Raw genomic sequence first — 21,485 nt, 5'->3', positions numbered from 1 at the left:
GTAATTCTCAGCTATTAACTTACAAGAACATAAATATATTATTCGTTTTTTACAATGAGAAATAAATAACTTTCTTTGATATTTTGTAATGGATAATTTGCCTTTAGAAACAGATTAACAACTAGAACTTGGTATCCAGCTGAAATTTACAGACAGGATAAATCAAACTTTCAAATGTTAAACGAGTAACATTGTATTTAAACGTCATATTCTTACTCTATGTCGTTATAATGCATACTTAGTCTTTGCTGACGTATACATATTTTCATTTATAATTTAAGACTAATCTTTATAACCAAATTTTTAAGACAAAACAAACATCGAAAACTAATTTTAATATCAGCTAGTATTAATTTCATCCAGTAAAATGATAAATTTTCTAGCCATATTTACAATATAAGACATTACTGTACGTGTTCAACGTCATTTTAAAGCTTCCCTTCACAACTCGTATAATGAACCATGGTGATTTATTAACGGCGACTGCCAACTTAAATGTCAAATATCTTAATTAATATCCTTGCATTTTAAGTGAGGATTACTGCTCTGTTAAAGCGCACGATAAGCCTTTTTAAACAGGCCACCCAAATGTTATACCGTTTACTCATAATTCCTCTCAACAGTCTTACCGACAAGGTAAGGTCTAAGTGTAATCTTCTGTTTGCAAAACACTAAGCTAGTAAACCCTATTTCATGGATGAATTTGGTTGTTTGCGATTTTGTTTTAGTAATGCTCACCATATACAACATAACATGTTTGAGAATTCAAATGACAGGTATCTCATTGTACTACATTGATTAGCACCTAAGCCGTGTCAAACATGTTTTTTTGTCACGAATCTTATAAATGTGTCCTGGCTGGGGACCAGTTTCCGGACACATTTTCATATTTCCGCACCACTATTTCCTAAAAAATATTTGCCCTAAAAGAAGTCTACACTACACAAACTTCAGCTCCTTCCGCATCCGATGTTGTTATCGGCATCGCGCTATGACGTAAAATATGGGTTCCATTGGGCCTCAAATTGGGTCACAAAATAAGTTATTTTCCCCGTAAAGTAAACCAGTAGCCGGACAAATATTTTGACGATATTTTGCTGTTATTTTGATATCGAAATAAGTAACTGAACTATTTTTACATATTTCTTTACCATTAATCTCTTCAAAAATGCACATTAAACATAACCCGACGTTCAATAGCAGCTACGAAAGCAAACAGAGGCCGACTATAAAAAACTCGAATTTCGTCTAACACGAATTCCTGATAATTCCAATAGATATAGAATAAAACTAGTGCAAAAATCGACAGCCCTGCATTTTATGTAACTATTACCGTGAAATTAAAAGTAGCACATGTTATCAGCAGACAATCAATATGTAGTTTGATTATTTCTTCTCCCCTTGATACCTCGGCAAGTGTAATTTACTGCGCATGCGCAATGCTATCTTCATGCCCCGTTAAGACCTAAAGTTGTTTTGTAAACACAGGTGAGGTATCATCATAAAACCGAACATTATACAGTCTTGTAATATAGTGGTTTGTTGTAGACATGAAGGACAAACAATTAAATGATATTGATGAAACAATTACGTGAATAACAACGAAATAAAGTGGATATTACATGTGTCCGGAAACTAGTCCTTTCCGGAAACTGGTGCCCAACCAGTACACTAAACTTGCTGTAAAAATGTGATGACCATTTTGTGACTGTGAGTTCTTATGTTTCCTTATCAACCTTCTGTGTTTGCATCACAATTGAGTTATGAATCATGTAAAATAATTTGGAACTCTAAGCTTTTGGACATAAACGAGTTGAAGCTAATCTGGAGGAGGAGACGAGAGTTCAAAATATTTGAAATGTGAACTTATACTCCCTGAAACATGTGACAGGATTTGAACTATACTCAGAGGATCGTATGTTGCGAAATTGTGTGTTGCAGTTTCAGAAAAAGTTTCCCTTTTTTATTTCGTTACGGAATCAACTCTCTGTAAACAAGGTTTGAACAAAATTTGAGCTAATAGCTGATTTGATACGTATATTTATGTATCTTATTTATTGTTTGTTAAGGGTTTTAAATAAATTGTTGTAGGGTGAATATAAATATACAAAATGCTTTATCCCTTTTTTAGCTTTGTTGCAATTTTCAATTTTATATATTGTTAATAACTACATGTGCAATATGGTATTAAATTCTGCCAGAGATCATTTCTGATTTCGGACAAATCAAAATAGTTGGAATATTGCCGTACAACCTTATGCCTTTCCGTGAAATAATGGATTATAAATTAATGAAATTAAACTGATATTCTCACTGTTTCAAACAGTAAAACCATAATTTATTATTTTTCAGTGGCAGAAACGACACTTAAATGCACAAGAAAATGAATAGTAAGTGTTAGGGTATCATTTGCAAGATATATTTCAATAAAGATATAGATGTATATAAATACCTACACGAAAATAAAGATGTACGATCCTCCGTAATAAAAAGTTAAACAAATCTGGAAACTTCATAGAAATAATTGACAAATTTTTGACACAGATTTCGTGACGTCAAGACATTTTAGGTACTTTTGACGCACTGCACGTGACGTTGCGCGAGTAAAATGGATAAATCATAAAATTTGGTGAAAACTATAAGAATTCATACAAAAAGAAACTTTGTTTATATCAAATGTAGGACTGAACGTGAACACGTGAGCAGATGAGCTTTGAAGTAAAAACATAAATCTTACTTCGTCTTCCTCCTTTCGCCGTTCATGCTGTTGTCTTGTTGCCTGAAAACAATTAACATGTACATACATTTTTATTTATCGACCAGTTGATGACATATCCGTGACAGAGAAAATATTAGTATACTTTATTGTGTTAACTTTCAATTAAGTTCTGATGTATATTATCATATATACAAGGTTTGATCCTTAATTAAATGAGGAGTATAAATGCAAATGTCTGCTTATCATAGAAAAAGAAGATTTCTTTATAACCATCTATAAAATCATTTTTTTTTTCGAATTGTGCATGAAAAGCCGTTTTTATATAGGTGGACATTTGATGGGTGGTTATGGACCTTATAGGAAAAACATTTTCAGTTCAAATCCAGATCCCTGAATTAGTGGCAGACATATGGACTGGACACGACACAGAACCTGTTTATACCATGTTAAGTGTGCCCTGGACCTAGGGATCTGAAAGTTGTGCATGGGAACATTTGTGACAAGTAATATCCAAATTCCTTGTTGGATGGTTCGGTTACAGACCGGACAGGAAAGGCTCCTGTTGATATTTGACATCTGAGTATGATTTTGGACTACGGTCTTGATGTAACGTATGACATGTTATCTCAGTATAGGAAACATCCATGTTCAGTAATCCCTTGGTAGAAAACCGAGTTATGGACCAGACACAAAAATGTGGATGGCAGGAACGAGGACGGAATAATGGGTTGACGGAAAACGCAGTTGGCAGGGGGTGGTGGGAATTATGTCATAACTACTTTTAAAAAGGTCAACGTCCCCGGTAATTATTAATAAGATAATGAACAGTACCCAAGTCCAAAGTATATGATCGAAATTGAAATTTTACCCTCTGATGAAATGCAAGGTAAAAGACGACACAGCGCTACTCATACACTTTTTTTATATAAATACTCTGATATATCATTCGTGACGTGGTTTAAACACTATCGGTAACCACCGAAACATTATAAGTAAAAAACGATTTCACAAAATCATAAACCAGATTAAAACCCATACCCAATGAGTATGTAAAGATAGTAACAAGTCAAGGTAACATCAATAAAAGTACACTAACCTACAATGAATGTCGTAGGTGAATTTCAAACGTCAAAAATATTTTATTTTTACCTGGAATTTAGTTTTATGTTGACAACATTAGCCTTCAATTATCCCTTGTTACAATTTTCTTGCTTCATAAACTCAATGTTTCGAATAAATTCTGGCACGAATGTTTAGGGTTTTAATGCAGCATTTAATGTTGTTTTAGCGGGTTTACCATTTACCATAAATGCAGACGCGAAAAATACGGTTTCGAAATGCAATTAAATGTATAGTAGTTTTTATGATACCTCTTGTAATCTGTAACAGTTTGATTTGAAAGCAAAGCTCCCCCAAAACAAGCAGAAAAAATTGATGTCATAATACAGGAATTAAGCTGTAATTTATATATTAACTTGCATGATACTGATTTATGCTCACTCGGGACGTTGAATTCTTCATGTGAGAAAGCCACCAAGCTGGCGTACGGAAGGCCGGTGGTACCACCCAGGTGTCTACCTGTGATGAAATAATGCACGGAAGGGCACCGGGGGTCATCCTCCACCATCAAAGCTGAAAATTAGCCATATGACCTACAATTGTGTCAGTGTGACGTTGAACCCAGCGAAACAAAACTGATTTATGCGATGTATATTTTCCTAATTATATTTTAAAACTTTTGATATTCTTATGTATATGCTGTTATGAAACCCTTTAATCTGAATATAATTATGAAAGTTTTATTTAAGGAAATGTGGTCCTTCACACCAAAATGGACCTGTAGTAAGTGGTTTATCGGTTATTTCATGTGCTTGTATTTACCGCTTTAAGAATGTTAATAATTCGCACTTGTGAGCTATCTATACTATATTTAGCATGACATTATATGCATCTGTCCCCAGAGTAAACGATATAATAACAAGCAAAATATCAGAGTCCAATATTTTAGCATAATAACAAGATATAACTTTAATATAATTTTATAACCATATACAAATAAATTACTTACCATGTCAAAAGCCTTTCTCTAGTCCTTCTGTCCTTTCGTGAACTTTCGTCTGCCCACTACTTAAATATGGGGAAATAAACTTGTTGGAATGTTAGAAAATTTAGTAAAAGGAATAACAGAGATATGTGCCACCTAGGTTTCTAAGCTACTCTTACTAGAGTGTTTGTTCACTTTTAATATACAGACATATGGGCTTAAAATAGTCATTTATTTATGGAGAGTTCATTCTATTTTTCTATATTCATCTCCCCGTAAGCTGTGTTCTCGCTCCATTTCACATAAATTTATTTTGAGAAAATATTACGTTTCAGAACCTGTAATATATGACATTGCAATTGTAGACCAATATCATCCCAATAAAACCCATGCATTCTATCACATATTTTTACAATGCATGGTTCACATACTTGGACAGGTAACCACCCGTGTTTACATAGCTAAAATCCTACGCATCTGAACTTTGAACCGTCGTATACAAGACAAAAAACTACTCTGAGGTCTTGTTTAATAATTATAATAATAATCATAGGTGTTTTAAAACTTGCAATCAAAAGGAATTAATTGGATATTTAAATAGACTCCAAATGCACAATCATTGGTTAACACATACTGGGTACATGATGCATTCTACTCTTTTTCGGCATAACATATTCTTCAGAAATACATGTATGTAAGAGACCTCACGTATCTAAAGCGCTTGCACGAAACACATTCGGCAACGTCATTAAATACACTTGCTTAAAAGGTTTTAAGTTTTGTGAACTACCGTAATTTCTTATCAAATGTATTTTAGTTCCGCGAACTACCTTGTCGGCTTGTTAAAGGTATCTAAATTCCACAAACTTCCGTCGCGTATTGTGAAAAGTATTAAAGTTCTGTGATTTAAGTTTCGTGAATTTCATTTACTGTTTTACCGAAATTTTACCGAATAACTTTAACAACTGAAATCTTTATTTGTTTCGCATCGAGAATATTTAAATTCCGCGAATTACATTGAATTCCGGCGAAACGTGTTAGACTTTAGATTCCGTGAACTACATTACTTTCCCGTAAAGTTTTAAGTTCATTGAACTACCACAATTGTTTGAAGAAAATATTTTAAGCTCCATGAACTAGAAAACATTTAGGTGTATTAAACATTATTGCTTGAAAACAACCTTAACATATTTTAAGGTCTATAAACTAACTTAAATACTTTTAGGAAAACCGTTCCGCTTTACCATGCATATGAAATTATACCATGGGCTTTAACAGTTAATTTAAAAGCTAAATAAACGGACAGATGAAATAACCTCTATTAGACTTGCTATATGAGATAATGTTTAGTGCTGTAAATAGATAAAAGGGGGAGAATAAAGCTTTTATCCCTGAATAACAAAAATATAATCATTCAGCTACACACTAACCTTGAGTCTGTCCTCGTGTACGCTATAAAGATTTTAAAATGTAATAATGTCATCCGAGCAGGACGTGGGTGAAATATGGTCGAGAAATCCGAGATCATAAGGTGTCAAAGCAAGCATAATGTTACAAATTATCATTTTTTTTTGTAGATAGGATGATGTTAATGCAATTGGAATTTAAACTGATCAAACTATATACATGTTAAATTATTAAATCTGTACAACTTGGATAGCTTGTTATAATTTTACTGTCCCAATTTTGATGACATGTTCGCGAATAAAATTTTTCTTCAACGTAGATTGTAATGAAAACTTTTGTAACTAAACAAATGCTATATGATATGGTGAAATAAAATTTTGCTTGTTTTTGAGATATTTCGCATGATTAAAGGAATTTGCCCAGTTGAAATTGATTGTAGGACATTAATTGGACTTTTTAACGTGTCAAACGTTTTATAACCATATTCTATCTTTAGAAAAATATCGACATTACCGTTTTATGTGTTGCCATTAGTTCTTGAAATGATATTCGTTTCCTATGCCGGATTGTTCTATGTTTTGTGGATTAATGACGTCACGGTCTTTCAAACGTACAGAATACCTTATCCAATAGTTTCATTGTAAAACATGAAAACCTGTATAAAATATGAAAAATTCAATGCGAAATACTGATTTGTTTTATAATCACACGAAGATGGTGCACGAAATAGTCACGGAGGCATGCACATTTTGGTACATTTTCAGTAAGAGTACTCAGACATATCTCTGAAAAATTCCATATATGTCGGTTATTCAACCTAATAACCAAACCTATTCACGTTTCAAATATCTGTGATACAGGTTACATATGTTGTTTATGTATGTTTATAAAATAGTATTATCCAGCAGAAATATGAGTTGCTCAAAACTGGTTCACATTGACAATATAAATAAATAACTTAACGAATTACACGCTTTAGTAATCTGTAACTTGGCAGTCATGGGTAACATACGAATATATAGGTAAATAACTAAAAGTACACCATAAAAAACGGATATAAACAAATTGTAGATTGTATTTCGTTAGATGACTATTCAATTTTGATATTGTATTTTGCTATTTGTCAAGCCTAAACTGTATGTAATTGTATCATTATGGCTAAATCATGAAGATAAAAATGAATTATTTACTGCAGTGTATTTTATTTGTTTGTGAGTTTATGTTGTACTTGATATTAAATGATGCGTCCTTATCTCTCAATATAATGGGAAAGCAAGCTGCAATGTACTAGAAGACTTTTAGTAAGTTCCATATATTACTTTATTTGTGATTAAGATGTAAGTATGTGCGTATGATCCTGACGCTGTTATAACAACCGCCTAAATACAGGGTTACCAATAATTCTTGTTAAAGCCAACGGTTTTATCAACTTCTAAATTTCAGACATGTCTACATTTGGAAATGAAATAAACCTTTTCAACAATTGTTATGTTTATTTAACAATATTGTAAATCGTATAAGAAAAGAGGGGGGGGGGGGGGGGGGGGGTCCCAGTTAGGTGTCTGCGCAAAATGTTTTTTGATTTTATTTATACTTTGCGGTAATATACCTACATGTATTAAGTTTCATTAACAAGTGTTACTGTTACCAGTTTTGACTTACTTTTATAGATATTCACATTTAAAGTGGGTGGGGTAATCTGACATGTGACCAGCCAGGAACACAATTTCTGTTATTTTTTTTAAAATGGTTCTAACTTTTTACTTGAAACTTTCATGATAAAATAACTAAGCAATGGACATTCACACAACATGTTGCATTTTAAATTGTACTGAATACTTTTTTCATCACAGAGCCACAAAGTGGTCTAATCAAATTTACTGATTTTCAATGGACGAACTTTACCAAAAAGCTAAAACATTTTTCATTAGTTGAGATATTAAGGTGTTATTTTCAGCAGATATTGTAAACTAAATAAACATTAAAATGACAGTATTTCAGTACACTCTGATTAATATTGGAAGAGTGGTACACTCTTAAACTGGGAAAAAGTGGGTGGGGTAAATAAATATTCGAAGCAACACTACAGATATTGTGCAGTTGTTAAGCAAAGGCCTCAGATTGTCTATTACTATCTTAATTTTATGAAATACCACATTGATTGATAAATTAAAAAAAAAATCCCACTTTATACATGTGTGTCATGGAAAAAGCATGGACCTTGAACATGACATGTAGACAAACCAAATTAACCCTGAAAGCTCAAAGTATTTAACAAAATGTTTTGCCTGAGGCAGTATATTTTGAGGAAAGCTATTATTCAAATTAACATTAAATTTTCTGCATTGATTTTTCCATAGCACACATGTATAAAGTCTTATTAAAGAGAAAAATTTTTTGTTAAAATTTATCAACCAAGTCTGTATTTAATTAAACTAGAATGTGTCTGTAGGCGCAGGGTGTGCATTTTTTTACTATTTCAGGGGCCATAACTCTGGAAATAGGGGGCAGACCCAGATAAAAAATAGTAGGTGCGCAAGTTCATATCATGATAAACACTCATCAATTTATATCAAATATTTTTTGAGCTAGGCGTGTCACAAGGTGAAAATGTGCATTTTTGACTATTTCAGGGGCCATAACTCTAGAAATAGGGCGCGGACCCAGATTAAAAATAGGAGATGCGCAAATTCATATCATGATTAAGACTAAGGCAAGGTTTCATGAATCTATATCAAGTACTTTTTGAGCTAGGCGTGTCACAAGGTGAAAATGTGCATTTTTTACTATTTCAGGGGCCATAACTCTAGAAATAGGGGGCGGAGCCAGACAAAAAGTAGGAGGTGTGCAGGTTCATATCATTATAAAGACTCATGCAAGATTTCATCAATTTATATCAAATACTTTTAGAGCTAGGCGTGTCTCAAGGTAAAAATGTGCATTTTTTACTATTTCAGGGGCAGTAACTCTAAAATAAGGGGGCGGAGCCAGACGAAAAATAGAAGGTGCGCAAGTTCATATCATGATAAAGAATCTTGCAAGGTTTCATCAATTTATATCAAATACTTTTTGAGCTAGGCGCGTCACGAACTTCGGACGGACGCACGGACTGATGGACGGACGGACGCACAGAAAAGAGCAAATCTATATGCCCCCACCACTCATGGGGGGCACAATTAAGATAGTAATAGACAATCTGAGGCCATTTCGTAACAACTGCACAATTTTTGTAGTGTTGCTTCGAATATTTATTTACCCCACCCACTTTTACCCAGTTTGAGAGTGTACCACTCTTCCAATATTAATCAGAGTATACTGATATACTGTCATTTTTATGTTTATTTAGTTTACAATATCTGCTGAAAATAACACCTTAATATCTCAACTAATAAAAAATGTTTTAGCTTTTGGGTGAAATTCGTCCATTGAAAATCAGTAAATTTGATTAGACCACTTTGTGGCTCTGTGCTGAAAAAAGTATTCAGTACAATTTAAAATGCAACATGTTGTGTGAATGTCCATTGCATACTTATTTTATCATGAAAGTTTCAGGTAAAAAGTTAGAACTATTTTTTTAAAAAATAACAGATATTGTGTTCCTGGCTGGTCACATGTCAGATTACCCCACCCACTTTAAATGTGAATATCTATAAAAGAAAGTCAAAACTTGAAACAGTAACACTTGTTAATGAAACTTAATACATGTAGGTATATTACCACAAAGTATAAATAAAATCAAAAAACATTTTGCGCAGACACCTAACTGGGACCCCCACCCGCCCCACCCCCCCACCCCTCCTTTGTACTTTTATTTCTTTTACAGACGCTACAGAATTTCAAGCAAATAGATGACTCCATATAAAAGAAGACAACGTCATACAAACTACCCTTGAAGAAGTGTAAGAAGTACGAATTGTAGTTGCCTTTTAAATAATGTATTGGACTTCAACACATTAGTTTATTTGCGATAAATAAGTATTAAATTCTGTTGAATGATGTCTGTTACGACAAAGGCAAAATAACGAATTCTGCCATGTCAGAAAAGTGGTGGAGGTTGTAACCAGGCAGAGAACCGTAAAGAACAGATAGCAAAAACATTCAAGAAAACCGAAAAGCGGGTAAGTTCAGTATAATACTTATTTATCATAAATTACTGTTCTGAACAGCACGACTCATTGTGTATTCCTATGCATAAAAACGCTGTAAATTCATTCTTTTTTTATAAAGTGTTACAATGTTATATTTGGAGAAAATCGATGAGATAAATGCAAATATACGCATTTCATATTGCAGATACTAGATGTAATTAATTCGTACATTCATAACCAGAAGGCTCCTAAGTGCGCCAAACTTGCCCATGATGAAAGTGGGTATAGTGCACTGCATTTGGCAGCGGAACATAACTTCTTACCCGTAGCCGAGAAGCTCCTGGAGAGTAGATTCGATCCATTAACTCCAGCTTGTAGCGAGAGTAAACAATTAGCTCTGCTTGTGGCAATTGAAAAAGGCTTTGACGATATGAGAGCTCTTCTTATCAGACACATTGTCGCTGCTGAGTAAGTGTTGATGTGTAACATTTTAATGAATTATTCTAATCGTGAATCGTCAATCACATATTTTACGTAAGGAAAATACAGCTGTCAATATCTGAAGTTTTAAATATTTGAAGTAAACTTGTCAAAGCTTAGTATCAGCATTCAAACGTTTGTGAAACGTATTTATATTCTAGATGTACACAGAAAATTGCATGCGTAAACAATAACTGTGCGTATAAATCATAAAAGATGATTAAATAGTATAAATTCCCGAACGGTCCGACTTCAGACTAACCTGGCACCATCTGTTCTCTGCTCGTAAGTAACCAATATACCTTCGAAATATTTTGGTCAAACTGCTGTGAATACCACAGTTACATGTATGTTGTGTTAATTGCAATATAAGTAGTCTTCAACCCGATAAAATGTCGGCTAAAGAAGAAGGGAACTAAGTTAATCACTACCTACTATCTCATATAACACAACTGATGCTTTTCAATCCTGGAAAATGATGCAAATAGCTTAAATTATTGATTCATTTTGAGCAAAAACATATACATGTAGTACAAATTAATTTGATGGTACAATGGTGCTGCAGAATGTTTTATACATTATTGCGTTATTCATGCTTTTTCGACTTCTGTGTCTGAGGTTCTTAGGTAAATGGTAGTTTCATCGACTTTATCCTTGGGCAGATTGACCCTCTGCCTGTAAAGGCATTTTGCACTCGTCTGTTAAAATTAAACTTTGGAGGTAAACTGGATCTAAATTTTAATCAAGCAGGATACACTTTCACAGTAGATGAAATCTGATAACTGCAGGCTACCAGCATCAGACTTCTAATGTCTACTCACACAAGAAAGTATTCATGTAGTAAAACATGTCTAAAAATTATATTAAACTATATTATCATTCTTTTTTTCTTTCAAAATGTTAGAGAATTGTTTCTTACCGATGCTAAAAACACTGCGTTCAAGGAATGCAAGCAGGACTGAAAATATAACACTCTACCCGACGAAAAAGTAGACGTGTTAGGCCATACCAAATTGATTAATAGTTCTTCGGAAAATTTTCATAAAAAATGGGAGCGAGCGAGCGAATTTTTTTTCTCTCAATTTTGATTTTTTCAGAGGCGGGTAGATTTTACATGGAGCGAGCGGGTATTTTTTTCCCCAGCTTGGACCCTTGAGAAGGCGGTTATGATTATACATGAAGTTAACATTTCTTTAGAAATACAAAGAAATCAAACATTTACAGTGTGACTAACACAGTAGATAGTTTTTCTGAATGATTTTGCAAATAAATTCTTGCCAAAACTCACTGAATCACTTTTTTTTATTTTGTATAATAATTACAAACTGTCTTCGTCTTTAGATGCTGTTACAAAATAGATGATTTCTAATTACGTAAATTTTAGCCCTTTGAATCCTTCTGATTTTGATACTGACACCATTGTTCTAAATATAGGAGGTTACAGACTATCCTGTCATCGGAATGCTGATTGATCGCAAATGGAATACGTGGGGCAGAAGACGATTTGTGTAAGATATCATTTTAAATATTAAACAATACTGCTATGATAATCGATTTTTATACGTCCGTATTATTTGATGGCTCAAGCGTCTGTCCGTCAGTCATATTTCGTGTCCGAAGCATGACTCAGTAACCATTCAATCTTTTGATATTTGTTGATGACGAAGCGTGGAGGTCATGGATCAGGTTGGTATGCCCAAGGTCGGAGTCACAAAGGTAGTTCAAGGTCAAATTTAAACTTAGTATTTCGTATCTGGAGCATAACTTAATAACTATTCAAGGTATTTACTTTAAACTTGGCATACAAGAAGGTGGCTATAAAACAACAGAGCAATGAATCAGGTGGTTAGGTCAATCAAGGTAACAAATGGAGCTCAAACGTCAAATTTGTCCTTCGTATTTCGTGTCCGGAGCATAACTTAACAACCACTCAATGCAATGCCTTCCATCATACAAAATGCATGAATCAGGTTTTTTGGTCAAAGATAAAGGTCACAGCAAAGTCAAATCTGTCGATCATATTTTGTGTCCAGAGTATAACTTTATAACTATTCAAGGTATTGTCTTCAATTTTGGCATAAAGGTTAGGTAGGTAGTGTAGCACTCCCAACAAAAGAAAAAGCAAAACAGGTGGGTACAAAGTAAAATCGTCAAGTAGGCAATAGTAATTTCAGATTGATGCGTAGTTCATAATCAAAAAGGACATGTAGGCTTAACCATGTGAGATATTGCCTGAGTGCACTTTCATCCAAATAAGGGAAATTACAACATAAAAGTAATACATTTGTGTGCGTATAAAACAGTATCATCATTAATTGAGCAATGTTGTTAGTCTAAGGGTAATAAGTGTTACCGAAAATACTAAAAGTAACAGAAAAACAAACCATCAACTATGAACAAAATGAAGTTTATTTTTAAAAGTAAAAATTCAAATACATTAAAAATGTTAACTGATCTTTGAAAATATTAACTAATCCTTAAGTCCTGTTATGTTATATAAGAATAGTCCAAATCCTGTTCCGGTCCAATTTAGATTCAGACACTATTAATTCAAATTTTCTCACACACTCTAAACTGAATTCAGTATATCCACAGAATATAAATTATCTCTATAAAGATTTTTTTTGAATCCACAATCTTATCATAAATCCATCAAATGTTTAATATCAAAACCGGTAATATTTTGTTATTGAGAAATACAGGAAAGTTTTTCATTAACATCTTACTTAATATGCTCTCTTTGTCCTCTTACAGTTTCCTCTATAAAGCATCTACGAAGATTCCAGCTCTTTTATTTACCACCAAGAATAAATCAGAAGATTCATGAAAAACAGACTCTTTATCATTATTTGTGGTAGAATGTTCTGGAAAACAAGAGAATATTAATAACTTATTGACATATATGTAATCTCAAAACTAGAACAGACTTCACAATAAATAATGAGCCATTATTATAGAAAAATAATAAAGTGAAGCATAAGTGGGAATGACATGCACATAACAATGCAAACAATATTCGCGTTTGTAGTTGTATATAACTGAAGTTCTCTAGTGTATATATTTGCAACCATAATATTAAACAATGACAATGATCCAATAGGAAAAGCCTCGGTGCCAGAACAAAATCTCCCAAAACATAACCCCGTAGTAGCGTATGTATGTATGGATATACGTGTGAACGATAAACATATACAATATATAAAACATAGACAAAATAAAGCAATAGACAACAAGGGCAAAACAATCACAGTGAACGGACATTTGCAAAAACACACATTAGAAGCTTATACCGGTTAATTGTAAAATATGTTTAACAAACTCTGTAAATATAAATGTACTTAGCTTTTATTATTTTACCTTTTGAAACTGTTCAAAGAACTATACATTATATAGAAATACTATTATTTTGGTCAAAAATTCTACTTTCACCAAATATATGTCATATTCAACATGTTTGTTCAGTTTTTGTTTGGTTACTGATATCCTTGAACCATAAACACATCTGTTTGCATCTACATTTGTGTATTCTCGGATAAAACTACTTTTTTCAATGGATCCACGCATGTAGTAACGAGAGAAAAACCGTGTACAAACAAGGCATTTCACATGCTGTTAATACATGATTTTTATTTTTGAAATGCTTTCCCAGGGATGTATATGTATTTCTGCGCAGACTGACATCTGGTATAAGCCTCACGTTTCTTTCACAATAACCGCTTATTGTAGCATAAAAAAATTAAATTAATCCATAAAATTTTTTGCTGCTGCCCCCAACAATTTTCGTACTCCCCATTTAGAAGTCAGCGTTGATTCGTTTTTGTAGATAACCGCTAATGTTTAAGAATCGCGTGTAACTTGTGTGATTTTTTGCTTTTATGAATCATATTAATGATTTTGGTAAGTATCAGTCGGTATGTTTTTATCTAATTTCTCCGTGAATTTATATCAACTGTTTGAAAGCTTGCTGCTACGTTCGAACTCATCCGTACTCGAAATGTTTTCGTACTTAAAATTACTCAATGTAAGGTTATTATCTTGAAATTGTGCTTCTGTTCACCAAATGTTTAAGTTATATGAAAAATTATTGGTACTATCATGTTTGCATAAGGGGAGGTAAAACAGATTTAAAACGGGTTAACCGTTTCCAGGAACTAAAGAATGGTAATTAAAAATGTACCAGAGTCGTAAAGTCATCATATATTAAAACGATAGATTTAGTCGTCGTGTAATGTTGTTTTTTTTTTTTGCAAGAATAGCGACAATACACGTTTGTATTGTTTGTTAACGTTTGCAGAAACCTCTTGGGATATGTTTGTTACCTCGACCTTCGGTCTCAGTCATAAACATTCCCGCGGGCTTCTGCAGACGTTAATACACATAAACAGGTATTATCCTTACAAAGACACATAAAAAACTATAATCCTGATCAGGAAGCTTTTTTATGAAGCACTGTATATAAATATTAATTTGCAATTCATAATATGAATATGATTTATCTATGAAGACATCATTGCTCTTTTGGTATGTCGTATATGATATAATAGGAATGAAAGTCTATGGCACTACATTAAAAAGGCTTCGTTTATGTTTACTATCCTATTTTATTTTTTTGTTATAACCTGAATGTTTTAGATGAATTTATTCTATACGTTTGTAACCTAAACTTTGTACATACATGTTCTTTGCAAGTAATTGACATTTTCCCACAGAATCAGAGATGCTGGACAAATGATCTTCGACCTTAAAGAAATATAGTCTTACATTTCTGCAGATATCTGTTTGCTATCGGAATGTGTTTTGATAATTAAGGGAAAAGATCAAATATAACAGAACATGTGATTTAACTTGTAATAACATTAATATAAAAATAAAACAGGCATCCATGGCCGCGTGGCCAAGTTCGCTGACCTCTCGTCATTTCACATCCGATCGAAGAGTGGGTATTTTAATAAATTCTTGGAATTATATGGAACCGTGACCGATTGTTTTATAAGTGTCTGTCTAAAGACAATGTAACGTTAATCAAGCCACCTTTTATGATGCAAAATGATTCAGAGTTCCATTCGCGCACTGGTAAGTTGATTCATTTTTATGTCCTGATATCAAGCGAGGCAAGTGATTTCAAGCCAGCGGCTTTGACCAATTGCCAACGGAAGTCCCTAACTTCATACCAAAATCGACATTTATAAAGCATAAAATACACAAAACGTAGTTATCAAAGCTGACTATACGAAGTATTATTTGAAAATCTTAAATGTTTTTCTCAGTAGCTATTCTTCCTTTTAAACGATTTACTGTTTTCTATCAGAAAGTAAATATAATATAATAATTGATTAGGCATTCATGTTATGTCAATGAAACTTTAACTATAATATTGATTAGGAACTATGGAAATGATTCAGATATTCGGTTTTCTGAGATTTGACACGTTGTCAAGAAAAATGTTGACGGTCTAAGCATTTTACCGTTTCTTCATAAAATGACAGATTAAGACGAAAACCACAATTAGTTTAATAAACATATATTCTTACCAAGCGTATATGGAACTTCAAGAATTTACGAAAGTGCCTCCGCCTCTTCGTCAATAATTACTGCTTCAGAATACATAATTTCTGGTGGTATCAACTATAAAATAGAAAAGTTTAAAGATCCTGGTAAAACAATTCAAATTTGAGCCGCGCCAGGATCCATGCTGTTCGCTAACGGTTTCTCTAATTGCAATAGGCTTTGAAAGCGAACCGCATGGATCCTGACCAGATTGCGCGGATGCGCAGGCTGGTCTGGATCCATGCTGGTTGCAAGCGCACTATGTTGGTTTTCTCATGGCGCGGCTCATTTGTGTTCATTGTTAATAAGTTGTACTTGCTTTCTGTTTCAACAGATTGAAAGTTGGTAAAAGTGTAACATTAAAGACGACATTCGGTAGAGTGCATTTATATTTTCATAATTTTCAAATTCCTGTATTGATAGGAAATTTTGCAGAAATTTTCTAAGTGATCAACAATTATTTAATTGTAAGAGTTGTGTCCGTTTTTCGAGACAGGAGTTTGTTTAATAGCAGGAATCTTTTGTAATTACTTTTCTGCTACTTTTCTTCCATCTTGGAAGTCAAATGTTATGATAACTAAATATATAAGAAGATTCTTAGGAAATTATGATGGCACATTTCTGCATACGATAACCTGTTGAATTGTTTGAAACTTAAATTTTTTAAAAGAAAAACTCTAAAGAGACATAACAAATCATTTAAATGCACTGACATTCAAATCGTGCAACAACAAAGACAAAAAAAACCACTTCTTTTTCAGATATCAGAAAATTCTTGCTATATTTCTCAAGAAGGCTTTGAAACTTACTCACTGACGTAACATCAAATGTTACGGAAATACATAAGAATTAGTTGTTTTTATTATTTTTCCATTCAAAACTGAAAAGCGGTTGTAACGGGGTAAACTGCCTTAATTATAAAGTTTTATATTAAACAACCGTTAAGTACGTATTTCTCCGTGGTATATTAATTAAGACCGCAGGAAAATGTTCATTGCCGTAGTCAGTATTTAGCCAAAATCTTGCGGTCAGTACATTTAAGATACATTTGTAGCAAAGTGGTTAATCTCAATTTCATTTTGCCTTTCATTTTTATATTGTCTTCTGTTTTGTCTTCCTCTCTACAAAATTAATATTCAACTATAAACCTTTTTCGGAGCGATTTAATTACTACTCATCAAGTATCTCAGAACATTCTATCCCTTATCTCCCACAAAACTGCCGTTGTTATATTGTGTCTTGAATTAGCATTATACGTGTTGAAAATGCTGCATCTACATGTATACTAATAATGTCAACTTTACAGCAGTCTATATCATATTGATTTGTATTGTTATTCTGAGTGTTCACATTTTCTTTTCTAAGTTTTGTTTTAATTTTACTGCTTTTGCTGAATGCAATATTGCTATCCTACTTCAACTCAGTTAATTTGGAACGTCGTCTGTATATAAGGCTACTAGTACTCAGAAGCATACGTGCTGATATGTTCCATAAGATCAAACAGAACATTTCAGTCAGTTTCTAGATACAATCAATGTGTTTCCGTATTTGGTTACTTAACGGAGACTAATTCATTTTAATTTCTTAAATATGTACCCGTTTTGATGTAGAAATTCGCTTTTTATAAAATAAAGTAAAGAACTGCAATAAAAATATGATGATTGTGTGAAAATGGGATGCCAGAGGTATGACATTCCATCTCAAGATATGTTTTAAACTGTTGCTATTCTGATTTTATTGTTTCGGATATTGGATTATTTAATACATGTGATATATCTTTTGTAAGACCAACCTCGCCTCCGTCTTCAAAGCCACGTGCATCATATTGTTCTCTCCTCTGTAAGAATATAGAAATATTTATTAATTCAGTTTCTTTTCATAAATGATATAAACGGAAGGGGAAAAAAGAAAGTAAAAATATATTTTAGACAAGTGATCAATTCAACTGCAATCAAAACAGTCTTATTATAATTAATTTCTACAATACAATGGCTGTTTCCGAAATTGAACTAAAATTAGAACACGGGCCTGACGTCATGTCTTTTCCCTCGCAGTACTTTTAATTTTTATTTTGGACTGATTTCAAGGGGGGTAAGTACATTATTTTTCAGGTTTAGTCCAATGTTTTGTTTCATATTTGACTATTTAATATTGAACTACGCGAGGAAAAATGCGTTTATAACAAAACGATTAATATACACGTTCATTTTACTCGTGCAGTCCATATTTAGCAATACTTGGATTCCACACGGAAATTTCATTCCTATATTTAAGGTACGTCTGCCATCTTGAATTTAGAATGAGTTTCATTTAGGGTGTGAAAAGATAGTGAACCACAACTTTCAAATGCTGCTATCCCATACCACCAACGTAGTTTGCCAGACTGTGCAAACTTTGATGACACGAGTAAAGTAGCACCGAGTCTAAATTTCAAACATTGAGTATTACACTTACGTTCATTGTTTCGAACAGAAATTGTAACCACAAATCTAATTCTGTCGGTTTTATCGCTAGATTGTTTGCACCTTCCTTTTCCTGTGGTCAGTTTGACCACCTCGATTAATGATATATGAGGAAAAGGAGGAAAACGTCATAATTGAGAATGTCTGATATATAGGTAAGGTCATTGTTGTATTTGGCATGCCTCCCAAAGCTGTGTAACATATCGGTAAATTCAGTTTCTATATCTTTATTCTAATAGTATTTTTCGTATATTAACATACCGCTAATTCTTGTTGTCTTTCGTATTCTTTTTTTCTTCTTCTCTGGAATGATAGTGTGCCTGTTACTTATTTTCTCTAGAAAATGATACTTTAAAGTGTTAAAAGACCATTTTAACGGCGGTTTAATTGTTAGAATATGTCCATCTTTACAGTTTGACAGATGTTCAATTCAGTTACAAGATAAACATAAACAATTGAAGCTGTATATGGAACGGAAGGAAACATGATATGACAGATTCTTACGTGTGTCTTTACCACTGTACTGTTTTACATAAAACGAGTGTTGCGCTTGTAATCAAACATTTAAGTGCTTATTCCAATATACATGTTTACTTCAAGACCTTTAAATTTCCACAAACATTTTAAACACTTACCGCCTCCTCCTCTTTTCTTCTGCCTTGTTGTTTTAGCCTCTGCAATATAGTTTTAATACTTAAATATATATATACATACATTTTCCAATAAAAACAATGAATGGTATCTGAACAAATGTATTTTCATTTGTTTTTAGAAATTAAATAAATGATAAAATCTACAATTATATCCCTTGAAAGCATAAAACACAACCATGCAAAATAATCGCAGACACGGATTGATTGAGTTTTTTTTTATAAGAGGTAACAAGAGCTCCGCCAAGCGGGGCAATATACGCCGGAAAGATTACATCATAGGATGGGAGCAAAATTTAAAGAACTTGACTGTTGTAGACCAAAGGACTAGAACAACAAAAGGAAAACTTCAAAAAACAAATTTAAGTCCACAAAAAAATATTCAAAGTCCACAAAAAAATCCTTATTAGGTATAGGTATGTAAAAATACACCTAAAAATTTGAGGTACCATCCATGTTGTACCACAGAAAAGTGGTCTCGGTTTTTCCCTACGGCCAATAATAAAAAAGTTTCAAAATAAACTATTTATAGTAACATAAAACGGAAGTAATTAAAAAAAATTATTGTAAGAGAACAAAAAAGAGATCTGCCAAATAAAAACAAGAGCACTGCAATGCAGAGCAATATACACAAAACAAAGTCATATATGACATTTGACACTTAAGTGTGACCTAGACCTTGAAGCGAGTCATCCGAAACATGCGCTCTGCACGTTGTTTTGGTGTGGTGAACATTTGTGTCAAGTTTCTTTGAAATACTTCAAGGGGTTCAAGAGTTACAGAACGGACACGAAAAAAACTGTTATGACCTTTGACTCCTAATTGTGACCTTGACCTTGAAGCGAGACACCCAAAGCATGCGCTCTGCACGTCGTCTCAGTGTGGTGAACATTTCTGCCAAGTTTCTTTGAAATACTTCAAGGGGTTCAAGAGTTACAGAGCGGACACGAAACAAACTGATATGACCTTTGACTCCTAATTGTGACCTTGACCTTGAAGCGAGCCATCCAGAACATGCACTCTGCACGTCGTCTTGGTGTGATGAACATTTGTGTCAAGTTTCTTTGAAATACTTCAGGGGGTTCAAGAGTTACAGAGCGGACACGAAAAAAACAGATATGACCTTTGACTCCTAACTGTGACCTTGACCTTGAAGTGAGACATCCGGAACATGCGGTCTGCACGCCGTCTCAGTGTGGTGAACATTTGTGTCAAGTTTCCTTGAAATCCTTCAAGGAGTTCAAGAGTTACAGAGCGGACACGAAATTGCTAACGGACAGACGGACACCAGCGTCATAACATAATACGTCCCTTCGGGCGTATAATAAGTGCTACACTCCTGACGCTCCTTAGCACCTACTCAAACGCAAACCTATTGAAATGAAATTAAATGGACTCCATTATCACAAAAGACAGAAAATAAAACGATATTAATCCTTTTAGTGTGAGACTTTGTATAGCCAGGAGTCAACCTGGCATTACAACATCACTGGCTCATCCTCTTTGAGGAGATGAGTTGAAAAAAGAGCCAATGATACTTCCGAGGAGGCGCTAATGACCGGAACTTAATGCAGAATGTAAACAAAGAAGAAGGGTGAGTTGATTGTTTCCTTTCTCAGACAAATTTAAGGCCCTATTTCAAAAAATAGACAATGTAGTTGCATTCAGAAATAATTATACTTTTTATACATGCAGGCCATTTTGCAAGGTAAATGCATTCCTTGACGTGAGAACTTTTGAAAATTGGAAAATAGGGCAAGTCCAAACCAAAAGTAGACAATTTCCCATATATTTCGCCCTAATTTACACAAATTTAAGATTTTATAGTCCCTGCATCAATCTTGCTGAAAAGCATATCTTACTGCTGCATGACTTTGGTGGTTTACTAGCGTGTTTATCCCGTACATGTGCATTTATCACCATGTGGAGGAGCCATCGCCGCAGAGGAGGCGCTAAGAACCGGAGTGGGAGCCAAAGCACTTCGAAATTGAGATTTTTTTAATGTATCATCAATTCCCACATACCAGAGCTTTATCATGATTCCCTTGGATTGTGACAAACATCTGATGGATGAGATTGTAACAACAT

General features: G+C 33.5%; 2 protein-coding genes across 5 annotated transcripts in view; one reads left to right on the top strand and one right to left on the bottom strand.

Moving 5' to 3' along the window:
- Positions 1-21,485, bottom strand: part of LOC123523501 (uncharacterized) — a 50,197-nt gene that overhangs the window by 15,627 nt on the left and 13,085 nt on the right. The window contains exons 1-2 of one of the 4 annotated variants that reach the window (XM_053538475.1): positions 4,788-5,011; positions 2,738-2,779 (exon numbers count right to left, since the gene is read on the bottom strand). The exons of 1 other annotated variant lie outside the window; for it this stretch is intronic. In XM_053538475.1, the coding sequence (XP_053394450.1) occupies positions 2,738-2,779; positions 4,788-4,790 (45 nt within the window). In that variant the 5' untranslated portion in view covers positions 4,791-5,011. Of the gene's footprint in view, positions 1-2,737; positions 2,780-4,787; positions 5,012-21,485 lie in introns of those variants that run through there. 2 more of the 4 variants (XM_053538473.1, XM_053538472.1) reach the window with 2 other exon arrangements.
- LOC128555627 (transient receptor potential cation channel subfamily A member 1 homolog) overlaps positions 10,208-21,485 on the top strand; it is a 40,505-nt gene continuing 29,227 nt past the window's right edge. The window contains exon 1 of the mRNA XM_053538471.1: positions 10,208-10,288. The gene's annotated coding sequence lies outside the window, so the exon portion shown is untranslated. The remainder of the gene's footprint in view (positions 10,289-21,485) is intronic.

This window comes from Mercenaria mercenaria, chromosome 3 (genome assembly GCF_021730395.1).
Source record: "Mercenaria mercenaria strain notata chromosome 3, MADL_Memer_1, whole genome shotgun sequence".
Classification (NCBI taxonomy): Eukaryota; Metazoa; Mollusca; class Bivalvia; order Venerida; family Veneridae; genus Mercenaria; species Mercenaria mercenaria.
Note: the sequence above shows the minus strand (reverse complement) of the source record. Positions and strands in the feature narration are given on the sequence as shown.